The 17,438-nt window shown below is 36.1% G+C and overlaps 1 protein-coding gene across 4 annotated transcripts in view; it reads right to left on the bottom strand.

Annotated features, from left to right (window-relative positions):
• Window positions 1-5,757: 5,757 nt before the first annotated feature.
• Window positions 5,758-17,438, bottom strand: part of LOC115444843 (flocculation protein FLO11) — a 36,887-nt gene continuing 25,206 nt past the window's right edge. For all 4 annotated transcript variants that reach the window (XM_030170782.2, XM_030170784.2, XM_030170783.2 and 1 more), the window contains exons 3-11: window positions 13,350-14,018; window positions 13,081-13,260; window positions 12,311-12,996; window positions 11,122-11,237; window positions 10,319-10,428; window positions 9,221-9,373; window positions 8,176-8,350; window positions 7,779-7,940; window positions 5,758-7,174 (exon numbers count right to left, since the gene is read on the bottom strand). In XM_030170782.2, coding sequence (XP_030026642.1) covers window positions 6,959-7,174; window positions 7,779-7,940; window positions 8,176-8,350; window positions 9,221-9,373; window positions 10,319-10,428; window positions 11,122-11,237; window positions 12,311-12,996; window positions 13,081-13,260; window positions 13,350-14,018 — 2,467 coding nt within the window. In that variant the 3' untranslated portion in view covers window positions 5,758-6,958. The remainder of the gene's footprint in view (window positions 7,175-7,778; window positions 7,941-8,175; window positions 8,351-9,220; window positions 9,374-10,318; window positions 10,429-11,121; window positions 11,238-12,310; window positions 12,997-13,080; window positions 13,261-13,349; window positions 14,019-17,438) is intronic.

Below are 17,438 nucleotides of genomic sequence, written 5' to 3'. Positions count from 1 at the left end.
AGTCTGTATTTTGCTTATGCTTTGCTATACAAATTATGTCAGCAACTGCATTCTGCTTGATGGTCTTTATTATTTGAAGTAAAATATTGAGACTAAAATATAACAACGAACACAATAATCATAATCAAATAAAATATAGCATTAACAAGATAAATAGATAAATAAATTCAAGTGAAATATTAAGCCCTATAGATTCCGTCCCTGGCCCGTACTACAACTTATCTTTAAAAGGAGCCAATGAACGGGACACGTATATAATACGTATGTATGTCTATAGCGTGCGCCCGATATCAACCGATACCTATATAGATAGCACAAACGTATCATATTGTTTATTCGTATGTCAACAATTTTGTAATTGTCTGCATTTTTATATATATTTAGTGTTTGTTATGTGGTTTCAATGTCCCGGGATTCCATGAGTTAGACGTTTATTGTTTTTAATTTTGATCCTTATTTTATTGAGATTAATATCAATATAATATCAGCCCTGTATTTTATACTGTCCCAATGCTGGGCACGGGCCTCCTCCACTACTGAGTGGCATTAGGCCTTAGTCCACCACGCTGGCTTAGTGCGGATTGGTAGACTTCACACACCCTCGAAATTCCTATAGAGAATTTCTCAGGTGTGCAGGTTTCCTCACGATGTTTTCCTTCACCGTTAAAGCGAGCAATTATTCACAAAGAATAGACACATGATTTTAAGAAAAGTCAGAGGTGTGTGCCCTTAGTATTCGAACCTGCGGACATTCGTCTTGGCAGACCGTTCCACACCCAACTAGGCTATCACCGCTTTTTTATTGAGATCAAAACCAGTTTATTCATTAAATACAGTGATGATATCTTTACCGAACCCATTTGCTAAAGTTTGGAACTTTAATTGCACAACTTTGAACTATCCAGAAGTGTCACTGGATATTATAATATTTCTTAGCAAGTAAATAAAATTAAGAATATCAGTATTTTGCAGGATGTAATTTAATTAAAGAGTAATACTACTAACTTTGTTGAGCAAATGAATTGAAAATCTTCTGAGGCACTTTTTTGCGTGCCTGGATGTGTTGTCTTGCGTTCATGGTACCACATCGCTCTGAGGTCCTGGATTCTAATCGGGGATAAAAGCGTGATGTATGCTTAGGCACTTACTGCAGTTTACACATATAATTTAAAGTCACACTTAATGCCAGATGTATTCTAGATAATTATAATATTTTAAACTAGTACAAAGCCATAATAACTATTGCTTATTAAAGCACGGCTGCTTGCCGAAAAGGGACTGTTAAGACGACATAATTGAACACGAGGTACAGCGCTTTAATTATGAGAATTTACATTAGCTAAGAAAAAGTGTCGTGCGGCAACTTATGAATCTAGGTGCATTAGCATGTACCAGCGTAGATTAAAACACGTTAAGTAATTTTAATCAAAAAGCGCACGTTTATCGTATGGACAAGACGACGAGGAAAACTGTTGACATGTTTCCAGTAAGCGAATATCTAATCGAAATATGTTTGTATGCATTTTTGTGCCTAGCGGCTTTTGTGTTCCAAAATGTATTTTTAGTTCAGTGCCTATATGGATAATATGAAATGTGTTATATTATGTCACAGCAATCGCAATGTTCACATAAAACTTAATTATCCTACAATAAATTATTTATTCTAAATATTTAAGTAAAAAATCTACAAATTGTATTCAATTTGAATTCAACCTCAAACATTAACATTTTTAAACCCTTATTATGCAATTTTTCACAGTGTATTATCAATTCATAATATACTGTTATTAGTCTCTTGGACTTATGGTATATTAATATAATATTTAACAGTGGTTTTCCTTACATTCATAAAAAATTTTAATCAAAAGGGAATAAAGTATGTACAAAATAAAATCAATTTTATGACCATTGATGTCCAATAATTAATAGATACAATATTAAATTTTCGGAATTTGCGGGCAGCATTCAATTCCCGAGGGAAACAGCTCAGCATCCTAAAGTGTTCGCAAGTTTGTTGAGATTTCTCGGCAACATTAATTGCACGAGAATATTAAAACAGTTTCAAGAGATATCGAATCAACTTATTCATCTGTACTTTATGATGTAATAATAATAAATAATTAAATATATATTTCTTAGTAAACATTATTCTACGGTCAAAACTTAATGCTGATTTTGAGCATAGAGTATATCATTATGTTGAAAATACACTCAAATTGAAATAAAAAATAAAAAACATTGTGCTGAACATGAGGAAAAATAAGTTAATTAAAAACCGGTTTGATAAGTTGATCATCGTAACAAAAGATATTTATTGCGCACGGTTTTGTTAGAGCAAACAAACTTATCAATAAACAACGTGAAATGATTACGCTCTGTGTCGTAATGTAGTGCTAATATTTGTACTGTTATCTGTTTTTTGTACGCTCATTCTTGAACTAGTTATGTCTCGTGGAAGGTCAAACAGGAGAGATATATAGCCACCCTATGCCAAGCAAATCGAATTCTAGATGGTAGTACATACCTATCCCTCATGACTAGCCACAATGGGGTGATGTGGTTGCGTTGGCAACCGTCAACGAGGAATGGGGATTATGAAGGGTAACTAGGTTTTAGCTTTCGGAAATTTCACTGACCGTTGGAAATACGTTTGGAAAAAGATAGACTATTGCTGCTGTATATAGGGCTGAGTAAAGTGTGCCTATATCGCGAATTATAATATGTATTACATGATATTTTTCACAATAAATAGTTTTTAAGTAACTTGAGAAAGCGTTGACACAAACCTGGTCAAGACAAGTTTATGAAATACAGCATGTTAGGTAGTCGTCGTGAGGCGACGAACTTCTAAAAGTGTATATTATATAATCCTGCACATTTTCGTCAACCACATTAGGTACCATTAAATAATTATTTAGTCATTATCTTTTTTATATCAAGTTTTCTATCTATTTTGAGACATGACTATATTAAATCTCCAGAAAATACTAAAATATTAAACCGACTTCAAAAACCACTAAAAACCGAAAAAAATAACTACCTAGGTATATACTGGTAACCAATTTTGAAGTCAACAAAAGCTACAACTAAATATAATTGTAACTGACTTTTCGGATGACTAAACGTTTGTCCACCCCATGACCATGAAGGCTACAAAGTCTTTGAACCGTCAGGAAAAATTATAATATAATATAAATACCGCGATAAAATCCGCGAAATAGTTTTATTTTAATGTCTAACATTCGCGTAAACATAAGATATGATTATGTAATTTTACGTTGATACCCAATATGGATAGTAATCTCTGTGTAGAATGTAGATATTTTATTTTCGTCTATCGGCATATCTCTTTGGTGTTCTTCGATGTACACGAAGAGTCTGCGATCAATAAATAAATAAAAATATATATATGTGACTGTAAAGTTATTGCTTCGCACACCTAATCTATACAATTATATTAAACTGAAGAGTTTGTTTGTTTGAACGCGATATACTCAGGAACTACTGATTCGAATTGAAAAAATATTTTAGTTTTGGATAACCCCTTTATCGAGGAAGACACTATAAAATCACACTATGACTAACACGGGCGAAGCCGCGAGCAAAATCTAGTATTATTATAATTCTCTTTGGCTAAGACTTACAACACTTTAAATATTTAAGGCTGTAGGGTATACAATATTTAGGGATTTCTGCTCTTATAACACAGCTAGCTATTCTTTACAATAAAATAATAGATAGGTAAAACACCCATACGAGTATATATCACATCACGCGAATTTATTGCTTCCAAATATTCCTATATTTAAAAATATAATACGCGCCTATATTATTAGTTAGCTTCCATGCTTAATAATAAATAAACATAATTAGAGAAATACGTTTTGACTAAAAACATTCATTGTGTATGACACAATTTTCGCTTCATAACAAACCGCGATCAGTATCCAGATACAACCGGTTGTTATTAAATGTTTTCCCTTTGTACGGGATTGTTTCTTTTCATCCTAGTGCATACAATAAACCTTAGCCCCTAAATGGGGCACTATTTTCGCATCTGGTATATGTATTCAAAGGATTAAAGGCAGCTGAATACAGTTGGTTTTATTATAAAAATAAATGAATGACTTTGACCATGAAACTCAATAATGTGTCCAGAATCAAACTTGTTTTGCTATACTTTACGATCGCAGCTGGATACCATGTATTAAAATACTTTAAAGAATTTTGATAATCCTTTATTTATTTTTAACTCTGGTTTTGCAATATATACGAACAAAAAATTAGTTTATTCGATGCAGTTATACGAACAAGATATTATGAGTGTTCATCTTTTACTAACACGTTACTCCATATTCCTTACGTTAGCCGATGATTTTGACATCTTTTTAGGAATTGCGACTATTAAAATATTATACAATTACTTGGGCTCGAAGTATAAGTAAGTTGCTGCAAAATCGGCTTAGGTTTCAACAATGAAAATACTGCATGCCTCTTATAGCATTGTAGTACCTAGCGTAGGTGTAACACTACTTCTAGGTAAAAAAATGCGTGTAATTCCTTTACATATAGGGGTGCATTTTGTCTCGACGGCTCAGGGGCCAAGGATATCCTCAAAAATCTCACTTCAACATTTTCTTGGTATGGTACATTATTTTGATGATTTGACCATCAATTCCAAGGACGATAACATATTTTCCGTACGATTTACACGACATAACATATTTAAAGATTATTTACAATAATATAAATATTTGAGTACTCTTGATGAGGATGGTAATGCTAAGTCGTTTCCCGACCAGGAAAAAACAGCAAAAAAACTTGTTATCAGCTTATCTTTATCAAAGATAATATTTATAATAAAATGTTCGTCGAATTCGCTCCCCAGACCGTTGTATTAGTTTCTATAGCAACCACTTCAAACGGTAATAAGATTTTCTTTTTTAAAAGATTTTCCATCGTCTGTAAGCGGCTTAGCCTTCATTATCGTAAAGAAAAATACTTTTTGCTAATATTTTTCAATGATATAAAACTTATATCGTCGTTTTAAAAGGAAAACAGGACGTAAACATCTTATTAAGAATTAATATTTTCATGCAGGTTTCTTTATTTACCTACCTGGTCATTATAGACAGGTTAACTTCTGGTCAATTAGGGTAAAATATCTGATATTTCAGACATAAACCAAGTGTAAGTGACTTTTTCGTTTAGTCAATTTAGTTTTGACGATGCACATTTCATATTATTATTAAACATATTGTGCTTACTTCGCCTTATGAGAACGCCGTGACAGCGTATGAGCAGCGGCAGCACTAGGCATTATCTACTTTAAGACAAGCTGACGACACGAGGTTGAGACAAAACATACATATAGATTCCGCTATGCTAGAGAGCTGCTCCGTCCCAAAAAGTTAACTTCATATCTGCACCAAATACGTTTGCCCTCTTCGTGGATGTGTAGCTTCATATCTTAAAAAAAACCCACCACGCAAAAGAATGCTCAAGTTGTTTACCGGCTATTACAGATATATCTTACATTCGTAACACTAATGAAATAAGATATTTATTTGACATTGTAAATAGTACTTAATTTCCCGTATCAAACGTAATTCGAAAGCATGGAAGTTATTGTACATGAGGATGTTGCTATTGTTTCGGGGCAGTTGCTGCTCTTACTACCGGAGCAACCGCATGTTCGTCTCGTCGCACTGTTGTGTTAATAATTTTGGGGATTCAAACAAAAATAAAACAATGTGGTACTAAACTTTATCATCTTATTATTAATTTTATTATCACACTTACGAAAGATACAAAACATATCACGATGGCACTAGCATTCAGTGCTTCTGCAGACGAAATTTATATCAATGATCGTTGATGGTACAGGTCATACAACTCAAATACATACAGTGAACGCAAACTTAATAGTTAGCGGTTAGACCAAAACAATAGATAAGCGAAACGGATCAACAATGGTTTGAGTCTTGCTACATTACTTCTTGGCTCCTAAATATTTTCACTTAACATAATAAATAAACATAAAATGAGTATAATTTCGTTTGACAACTACATATCAGAGAGTATCTGCAAAATGATAAACCAATTGTTTTGGACGTAACTGCGAAGTTTTATGCAAGTCATAAAAAATCTTTACGTCTATAGCATTAGTTTTGGTAAATTTTAGGTATATGTATGTAGGTTAACGTACAACTAAGGCGTTTAATTCTCGTTGAGTTTACATAATTTATTAGTTTTACTTACTCATTACGTAGTCTTGAATATTCAAACAAAATTTAAATATACTTTATGATTTGGTTTCTGTTGAGTAATAGTTTAAAAATTTTCGCTTCATTAATTACGTCAGTGTTTTTTATATCAAAACTCCTGTCTTATTTCGTAACAATATTTACTACTATGTACATAACACGTATCTATTTTTATAGTATTCTAGTTAAGTATGCATCCATACGGTCCTATATTTGAGAGAAAAATATTAGAAACCTAATATTACTTAATTATATAACTACAACCGAAAATATGTGAGAAGGTAGTTATGTGAACTAGCATCTAAATAGTTTGGGGAGTAAATTGACTAAGATTAATGACAGTGCTGAATTTAATAGAATGGTAAAACATCTCGTCATATATAAATAAATCAAGATTATCTATGCAACAAAGACCCTGCAAAAAATTAAAGTAACTTTTATTTGTAAGTCACCAATGGAGATTTTGTGATAACCAATGATATTCTAAAACACCACAGATATGCCACAAATTCGGTACTCGGGTGGTGTTGCAATAATGGGGGAATAAGTGAGAGTGTTTCAAACGAAATAAAAAAATGAGTTTCGAGTCTTCACGCGACATATCTACGTGGTGCAGTACAAATTATTGGCGGTAACCAATGTAAGTTAGTGTTCAGCATGTCATTCTATACATCAAATGGAAGGTGGAAGTGTTATTTGGGATGGTAGAACGCTCCCCGTGCGGGCCTGGCGGGCCGGCCGCCGATGCCGCCGGCTGCGCGTCTTCTGGCAATGAGCGCGTCCAGCCCGCGGAGGGGGGGCGCGGGGGTAGTCTCCGCGGGAGCAGGCTCCGTCTCCGTCTCGCTTTTCTCAACACTGGTGCTGTCCTCCGTCGTCTCCGTTGACTTCTTGGGTGGTTCTGTGGTCGCCTGTGAAATTTTATTTACCTGTTATCCTTCGTATTATGGGTTGTTCTAACAATATTAAATGATTTTTTGTTAACGGCAAAATTTTAACTGATGAGACGTTTAATGTAAAACTGAAAAAACAAATCGTTACCTATTTAGTATGTAATTTGGAAACAACTCTCGAAATTACTTCCTTTAATCTTATTTTTTTTTGCAAGTTTTCATGACCATATTTTGAAGTACCCCTTGCTACGCTTATCAAAGTGTTATCTAATTAAAGTGCACATTTATGGCTCCAATAAAATGATTAATTGAGTTTTCCGGAGCAACCAGTTTATATCCAGTTTACGTGTCGCAATAACGCGTCTGACGAGGCCTTTCTTCTTTACAAGAACGTTGTTGGTTTCCACGGTATTGTGACAAGTTAAAATTTTTAAGAAAACATTTGCAGCTTTTGTTGAATAACTCCTCTACTTTATATATCACGTTTACACACAATATTTTTACTCACATTTGTAAGGCATTACATATTCTGAATACATAGCGTTTGTGCCACAACACCCTTCGTCTCATTTGATCGAATTATTCTTTTACCACCAACTGCCGATCATACTAGTTATATTACCTCAGTAGCGGGAGAAGCGAGCTTCCTCTTGAGAAGAGGGTTGGGTCTTCGCGCGGGTGGTGCGGCTGTCGCCCTTGGCTTCGGGGAAGGAGACACCTGCAAACGGTTGCGCAGCTTGATCCCACCACGAGGTTGCTCGGGAGCAGGGGTTGGAGACGAATTCTAAAAAGTCCATATAATTCTAGAATAACCACATCGACCCCTCCAAGGAATTAGTTATAAATTCTTTTAACTGCGTTATTATTCGCATCATAATATTTGAAAAAAAAAAATAAAAAATTATAAATCACGACACATATAGGAAGGTAACAAAAAATACTTTTTATTTGTTTTGCCTCTATAACCCACATATTATTCAGCATAAGGAATAAAGAGGCATCTGTTAACATCTCATTACCTCGGCATCAGCTTCAGTAACGGGCGATTCAGGCGCAGAAGTTTCCGCTGGGGCTTCAGAGGCTGTCTCTGCGGGGGCGGCCGGGGCAGCACCTGGCCTCAGACGAGGGCTGGGGCGCAGGTTCAACCTCGGACCAGGTCGTAGAGAAGCGGGGCGCAAGCCTGGTCGTCCACGGCTGTCAAAATTAAAAAAGGATGATACAACCTTTTCGTTAGTACATATTAAAATATAAAATGCGAAATTAACTAGGTATGGCAGTTACGCTTCTACGGCTAATCAATAAACAAATTCTGATGAATTTTGGTACCGCCTTGGATTGATTAGAATAAAGGGCATAAAGTTCATTTATAAAATAGTTGTCAGTTGCGAGCAAGTGCTAGTATCACCATAAGTCTTTGCTTTTCCTTCTAGAAACGTAAAGTTCGCCAATTGTTTTTGTTATCTTCATATCTAAGTGAATTATATGGCGCGGCGGTACTTAATACGAGTCTTTGCACACGTTACTGCGTAATCACACGGCGCAGTGCCCCTAGATGGTTTATCCACTATAATGCATACCATATGTAACTAAAAATACCACATAAAACAACCATTAGTTATATTCTTTAGCAAGGTTTAACAAAATATTGCTACCGTAAGTAATATCTAACAGAGAAGCGACCTTCATACTCGAAACATTGTGTTGTAATCAGACTACTGCAGCGAATATTACTTAAGAATAAAGATTTCATCAAAATTGCATCTGCATGCATCTAAAGCGAGGAAGAGCACTTTATGAAATATTCTTTCAGCTTTGTTCGGATGGATATTGGCGGAGATGGAAGACATCTTAATTTGAGAAAAGGCATACAAGAAAAATAATACAGTTAGTGTTAACCCCTTTCGTTCGATATATGGAGGAAAAGGCCATAATTATCATAATTTACCTACAATCACACCCGCCAAGGTACTCCTTTTAATTTTACTTTGTGTTACACCCCTACTCTAACGTTGCTTTTAAAATAGTCAGACTAAATCTAACTTCTAATTAAGTTGTATTTCTTACCCAAGAGTCCTGGAAGGTGTGGGGGTAGTGTCAGCTACTTCTCCAGACGCAGCGGCGCTTGGCGCAGTGGTCTCTTCAGCAGGGGCTGCGGCACTGGACGCGGCTGTCGTGGAAGAGGAAGGCGCTCTTCTCAAACCAGGACGAAGGCGAGCCCTGGAACATTTAATAGACAATTGTTTATCAGATTAGATACTGTAAGGTCAAAGGACTTTTTTAGGTATTTACGATAGCAGACTATAATAAAACCTTCATACCTACAAAAACACAAAGGTGATTTTTATGTATGACTTTTTATTATAATCCTTCATCTTTTTATGTTAAATTTTTTCCTTGCCGTTATAATATTTTGTTTTTTTTTCGAATCAGATAATCTTTAAACCGTCCGGAGATCGATCGGTAACTTAATTTCTGAGGACCCTAAGCGAATTTAGTTAGAAGAATTTTCTCGCACAATTATTTATTTGCACGTTCACTGGTGAATGTAACAACTGCAAGCATTATCGGCTAACATATTAATAGAATGGTGACCTTAAACAGTCAAATAATATTGATCTTAAACTTCATTAATGTTGGCTATTCAAAACATGTTTCAGAAACGTGAAGTTTAAAATAAAACGATGCGCTCAGATGCATTATGCATTTCAATAGCGCTGTCCATTTGAATTCCGCTCGAGGCAGAGCTGATTTTATTTCGTACTTTACTGAGGTTCATATTTCTTTGTGTGGGACTGAGTCAGCAAAATGACTGTACAGTTGTTATGCAACCAGGTTTCAACGCAGGACCTAAATGAAACATGACAAATCTATTTAATGTGCGTCGCTCTTTTTTCTTAATAATATAAAATAGAACATCTCGCACTTTACTTGCGAAAGATTAGGATCATTGTTCTAATAATAATACTACTTTTTGCTCGCGACTCGCGTGAAATAATTTTTCACCTTCTCAGGGTCTCAAACTATCTCTATACAAAATTTAATTAAAATCGGTTCAACGGTATATGTGTGAAAAGGTAACAGACAGAGTTATGTTTCGCATGTATAAATATAGATAATAAAACTATGACGGCATCAAGAACATTGTATGAGAATTTAACCTACCTGGGTGCGGGAGTTTCACTAGTAGCTGAGCTGCCTTCCTCTTGCGCGGGCGCAGCTGACGTGGAGCTGGGTCTGGTGCGGCCCGCAAACAATCCGCGACGACCGAAGCCCTGCAACAACAGAAACGTGGAAGTAGGTCACCATCTTTGAATCAAGGGTTCGCCACCCCAATAACCTTGAAACTATCGCGGCAGCAAGTTCCTAAGACCCGTATATATTTCACTTCCTAGAAATACCACATTCTTTTACCAATCTTGTGACATCTCGAAGAATAAATATTGATATTTATTGTAACATTAGATAAAGAACTTCTCTTTAAGTTTCATTGTTATAAAGGTATATTGAATATTATCTCTATACGTATAAGGTAGAATTATATAATGATTGTCACAATTTTATCACGCAGAGACGCGAGGCATGTGGAATCAGACTGTTATCAGTAATCGTTGTGATACGGTCACAAAACTAGTAATAATTGAAACTAACTGTATTTTTCCGAAAAACAATTCAATCAGTTTGTAGATTAAATGTTATAAATGTATTCGCTTTGCTAAGACAGTCGCTTGTGATTGCTCGATAAATACGAAATAAAACGCTTTTCTTAACAGCACAAGTTTGTCCATAACAATTTGTAAAGGACATGTATTTACTATTTACCATAAATAGTAAATACATGTCCTTAAAGACAATTTTTAGCCTTAAACAGATTATGACTAAAAATCGGTATTAGATGTATTAAGGGACATTCTGTACATCACTTGTGCTGTTCTTAAAATTCTCGATATAAATAAAACAATGCAAACCTTGGTGGTGGGTTTGTCGGCGGCAGCTGGAGCGGCGGTGGCGGACTCCGAGGCGGAGGAGGCGGCAGCGGCGGCAGCGGTGGTCTTGCGGCCTCCATTCGGCTTGTTGAACCGACCTGGTCACAAACACTCATTACTGCATACCTACAACACTCGACTGACATCTTACTCGTAATTTTCAAGTACAAAAACTGCATTCAAGTCTTGCATAACGCATTACCGAATTAGTCACAACAACAAAGAACAATTTGTTATCATAAACGCGACATCTTTTCAGTCTATCAATACTTATTGAACGACCTACAATAGCTTTGACATTTGTTTCCCAATCTCTTGGGCAAACTAGATTTCTGCTGAATGACTCATTACAATTTCTAAACGGCTACACGTTATACGTGAAACAATTACTATCTATGTGTTAAAAACACTAACTCCTTATAGAACGAGTGACGCAAGAGCTTAAATGCAGTTCATGTATCATGACCCTAAAACTGTAGTAATGTTGTTACCGCAATCAGTACTAGCATAATTTCATTGGCTAAACCTTCAGGGACAACGGGACCGGTTTTATAGACATTATCTATAGTTGACTAGACGAGAACGGAATTAAAACCACTACGTAATATCTCGCCTTCAAATTTAATACATTTCAAATAATTTACTAATAATATCTGGCCTTTCTTTATTATTTTATCAATATATAAACTTTTTTGGAAAAGGAAAGTCGATAATCCTTTTGGAATTGAAATCAGTTATGATTTCATTTTTAAACCCTAGATAATGTTGCTAAATATATCATATTATTATCAAATATACCATATTTCGTTCGCAAGTATAAAGAAAAATAAAAAATACAAATTCGCTTAGGACAATCGCAAAGCAATACAATATCTTACAACTAAAACATCGCATTTGCAGCTACCACGAACATTCCTGTATAAGCTATTCACTATATTATGATTCGTGATCGTAACCAGCATAATTAGCCTATGGCGGCCAAGTTTTATGAGAATTCCTTATGACACCGTATCAGAATCACAACTGTGTTAATTTTGTATTGAGAGCGATTAATTTTAGTCTCATAAAAACAATTGTGTCCAAAATGGTTGTATTGTGAAAGTAAAAAATATCCTATATCCAAATAAAATTTGAGTAAATAATCTAAGAAGCTCATAATTCAAATAATTACCTCGAGCTCTGGTTGAGGTCTCTTGTGGTGCTTCAGTGGCGGCAGAGGTGGAAGACACGCGCGCTCTGGCACCAGGACGTCCCTTGAATCTGGACGGGCGAGTAGAGGGCGCCGCCGTAGTTGTAGTAGTTGTAGTCGGTGCCGGTGTTGTTGTAGTCGTCGTGGTGGTTGTGGTTGTAGTAGTGGTGGTAGTCGTCGTCGGAGTAGTCAACTCTTCTGTTGTGCTTAAAGGCTCTGTTGTCCACGAGTCATCGTCAACTGTTGTGGTGCCATCGAAGCTGATCAAGTCGTTGCTTGTTGGATTAATTTCATTATTGAGATTTTCGCCCGCGAGATATGCGTACAGGTCAAGAGCGACTTTTTCCATAGCTGTCATTGTTGTATATTCTGTGGTGTCTTGTTCGTACGTAGTAGTTAGCTTGTAATCAGAGGGAAGTTTAGAGTCGTCCTCTATTTCTTGGAATTTGATACCGCTGGCTAAGCTGTGACCTTCTCTAGCAGATTCTTTTTCATATTCTGGCTCCTTTTCAGTAGTTTCTTCTTCTTCTACTTCTTCTTCCGGAACTTCTTCAGTTGTCGTTTTGGCTTCCGAGGAATACCTACTTGGCGGCTCTTTGTATTGAGATGGAATATCACCAGAATGTGTTTTGAAACTGTCAAGGTCTACCAATTCTGAACTTGGACGCCTGGAATTGTTAAAGATCAAGTGTTACGTCAATTTTATTTTATTCAAATGTATGTTGTTCTGAAAATACCGAAAACAATAATACCTGATGTGCGCACGAGTCCTGCTTCTAGTCTGACCAATGGATTCATCCGCTACGCTGTCAGATTGACGTCCACGTTGCCTCACTGATTCTGAAGATACTTCTGGCACATAAGTCGTAGTACTAGTTGATGCCAAGTTGCGCCCTCGAGGAGGGAACCGGGTGCTTGAAGGTAGTCTGACACTTGAAATGGTTAAATAATTATTATCATTGAAAATGGTATTGAAACAAGATAAGCATTGAAAAAAAATGCATGAATAATAATATAATACCTAGTGTCTTCTTCAACTTCTTCTTCAACAGGAGGTGGTGGAATATTGCGGCCTCGTCCGCGGCCTCGACTCTGTGCAGGAAGAACCTCGTTCTGTTCTGGTGTAGCCGTCGTTGCCGTTGCGGACCTATCGATCGTGCTATACTTGTTTTTGGTTTTACTTTCATTTGCTATGTGATTGTCGGTATCAGTCTTAAGAGGTCCATCATGAGAATTGTACACAGTCTCTTCAGTAGTAGGTGCAACCTTTTCTACATCTTTTCCTTCCTTCTTACTTTCCTCATCTTCATCGTAGTAATAATAAATGTACTCATATTCATAATCTTGGCCATTAGGCCCCTTCTTTATTTGAATTCGTGAATGTTGCTTTTGCTCAGTGCCAGCAGTTTCTAAATTCACGTTGGAGGGCAGTAAACCGCTATTTATATCATCAATGGTATCAAAATTAATAGGAATGTAGTCAAAAGGCTTTTTGGTATCAGGGGCAACTGTAGTGAGAACAGGCTTTTGCCTGTATTTTAAGGGTATTTTACTTTCAGATTTTCCAGTGACAGCTTTTAAAGGTGTCTGTTGCCCTGAACTAACAATAACGTATTCTTCTCCTGGCCTCGGTTTAGTGATGAGCTCGACATCGGCGTGCGCCAAATGGAGCGTACACGCTAATATACATCTGCAACAAAAAAAGGGTTTGTGAGATGGCGTTACGTAAGGATATTCGCTACATTAGGATTACACTGTACCATGAATCAAAGCGGAATATGGCAGCGGTGCCCACAGACGGCGACAACCTCGCCGACACGGGAGCCGTGACTCATGCGCAAGTTTCATCACTACATTCCCGACTATTGTTTACATCTACCTACTTGCTAAGTTACATGAGCATTTCAAGTTTCAATGAAACTTCAATTTATTCATACGCGTAGGTTAACAATTTTTGTAATAACGCTAATGTTGTAACCGTGATCGATTTGCATAGTTGGTCGATATTCTGGTATTGTTGCGTAGCGCTGTTCAAAGAATTTGTGTGAAAATTAGAATAGATGGCTGCAAAACAAGCATTGTCGAACATTGCAATAGTTGCGAACGTGATGTGGTCGTGAGAAATTGCCAGTGAAAATCAGAGCGTGGGTGTATTACGCATGCTGATGGATGCCGATGGCAAGTGCATGCGCAGCACCGGATCGATGAGGCAATCGCGCTGCTGATCACTTTCGCCGCCGAAACCACTCTCACCGAACCGTGCGCACTAAATACATTCCTAACTCGTCTTCGAAATCTAACGTGACCGTCTCATCGCAGTGCCTTCCCTACGAAACAGTGTGTAGTGTGCATACAATTTACATGAGCTTAAAATAACCTAACGTAATTTTATAACTTGCGTTGACTGTAGACGCAAGTCACTTGGACGACAAAAAACTGAGCCGAAGGCGGACGTAGCAGTGCATAAGTATAGACTTGTACATTGTCGTCAACACATTATGAAAAGGTTCAATGATTCATAACACGCTTACTTTATGGACTCGCAAATCCAATTACCGAAGTCGGAAGTGACCGCTTCCGCACTATTTCTTACTGAACGCGGAAACTGATTGAGGGATAGCGACGATGGATATTGGAAAAATCCTATCATACAGTCATTTCAATGCTACACTTATCCATTCTCGCATACGACGATTAAAATGAATAACAACTTATAAAAGTGTCCAACTTAAAACTTAAAATGTTATTGAATTCTCGAATATCGACCTAACCAAAATCTTATTAAGAAACCGCCCAAAATGGTTATTTAATGTTTAAATCGTCTCTAAAAATGGCGATATTAATCAGATCGACCATGCATAATGGTAAAACCAGTTCAACAAAATTCGATCTTTCTCGTCACTAAGCTTTTATTCATAAATACAAATATGGAAGCACAATGTATAGCAAATTACCGAAGAATGCAAAAAATTTTTTCAAATGCAATGGAAATATCCACCGCTGGACATTGTGTTGACCGATTTGGACACATTGTATTATAAAGGTGTGTTAAACAACAGATTTCGAATCCCCTACGTGATAATTAAGAAAAACAAAAATAAAAATCTGCCTACGTATTTATTTATGCACACCGTTGGCGAGGGGTTCATATAACTTCGTTCTTGCTGGCTCCTCTTTCGTAATTTATATAAAATCGATTAATCATTAGAACGATTTGCAGCCCCCATTTATGCATATAAGTAGTACCTATATGATATTGTGCTGGGTTCCCCTTCGGAAAATTTTACCGTTCGCCTTTGATGCGCACTCAATTATCGTTGTGTTAATTTTGATTTTCATGTTCAGTTATTTTAAAGACCTAATTTATATGTATCCAATTACTTAGCAATACACTTTAAGACCTGAGTAAATGTCATGTTCCTAACTACTGCTCTTCCAACAACCTGCGATGCTCCATGTTCATTGATATTTATTTAATTGTCAACAGTTCAATATTTCTGCACAATCAGTTAGTAGTAACAAGATGGAGCTTGATTGCTTTTCGCAATATGTTTATCGTTACAATACAGATTGGTCAGTTTACGTAGCTAATGATATAACACGTAACAAGATCGTCACCAGCTAACGAGAAATTAAGTGAAAAATAAAATAATACAGCAGAATGTTTGGTATGTAGCGCATACCTTTAATGCATTTACGATATAATTAGTATTAAATATATTCATTGAAATAAGTCAAACAACCTCAATAATACCGTACAAGAGTGTAACCAGACCGGTATAAATGAGGTACCGGTTCAATTTCACTAGACGTAAGGTCGCGCCGTGCGCAAGGCTAGGTGAGCGTATCTACTTCATCTGGACCAATTTTCAGAGGCCCGTGGAGCCTCCACTTAGGCTTACTACTACTGCTGACTTCAACCACATACTATCTTATACGTCAAAATGCATTAATTATATAATTAATTTAACATTCCTCAAGTAAAGTTTCCTAATAATCCTAAGTTCTGAGAACGCCATAGATCTTCAAGGAAATAAAAGATGTTATTGTGCTACTGCTTCGCATTTTCACGACTATATTTATTTATTTATTTAATATTTGGGAAACAAACAGAAAATATCAAATATAAATAATAAAAGAATATGTTACAGAATCCAGCGAAGTTTCCACTAATAAATAACACAGGTATGGAAAGAGTGAACAATAACATTAATTAAAATACAATGAAATATATATTTTTTATATATTTAAAAACTAATTCATATACCTGTGTTGATTCGTTAAAATAAAATTATTTACGGTATAGCAACAGATGCAGTCTCAATATGGGTTATCAATCAAATATTACACCCAATACCTTTCGTAAAAGGTCAGTTGAAATTGCCACGCTCCATGTTTCGGTGTTCGCCGGAATCTGATTTACACATTCTGCATTATTATGTTATTACCAATATCAGACATGGAACATCTTCTTTATCGACCTGGTATCCTTGGTAAACATTATTTCGCAATTCGCTATGTGGAAATAATTTTATAACCTATAAATATTTATGAAAAATTCTTAACAAGTTTTTGCCTTAAATGATTTTTGCAATCTGTGCAGTGCATTTTTATTAAATCGAGGATCGGCAAATTTGAAAATACTACTAGTTGCTACTGTTATTTTAGCAGAAAAGATAGTTTTATTACTTTGTTCCTTTATTTCTACGTGAAGGTAGAAGTTAACCTCTGAGCTTCACGTAGTACTTATTTCAGTTATGATAGACGTAGTTTTTCTCTTGTGCTCTGCTGCGCCATAGAACAAAGCTTTGAGTTCAATATTGGACACTGGATTTAGAACTATGCCCGTCGCTGTTAAATAAATATCATTGCATAAAACCTGTGCCTAAAACCTTTGTCAAGTACAGAGTACAGCATGGTGAAACCTCATAAAACAATCCACAAATAAACATACAAAAACAGATTTAAAAATAGAACGACAGTATAAGTGGCGAGACAAATTAGGTATCCATCTAAAAACCGAGTGGCACAATTTTTTTGTCGCGTGCAATGCCGTAACTATTATTTACTGCAAACATTGTTTTGTAACAACTAAAATGAGGTATCTAGC

This window comes from Manduca sexta, chromosome 27 (genome assembly GCF_014839805.1).
Source record: "Manduca sexta isolate Smith_Timp_Sample1 chromosome 27, JHU_Msex_v1.0, whole genome shotgun sequence".
NCBI lineage: Eukaryota > Metazoa > Arthropoda > Insecta > Lepidoptera > Sphingidae > Manduca > Manduca sexta.
The sequence above is the reverse complement of the archived record's forward strand: the minus strand, read 5'-3'. Positions and strand labels throughout refer to the sequence as shown.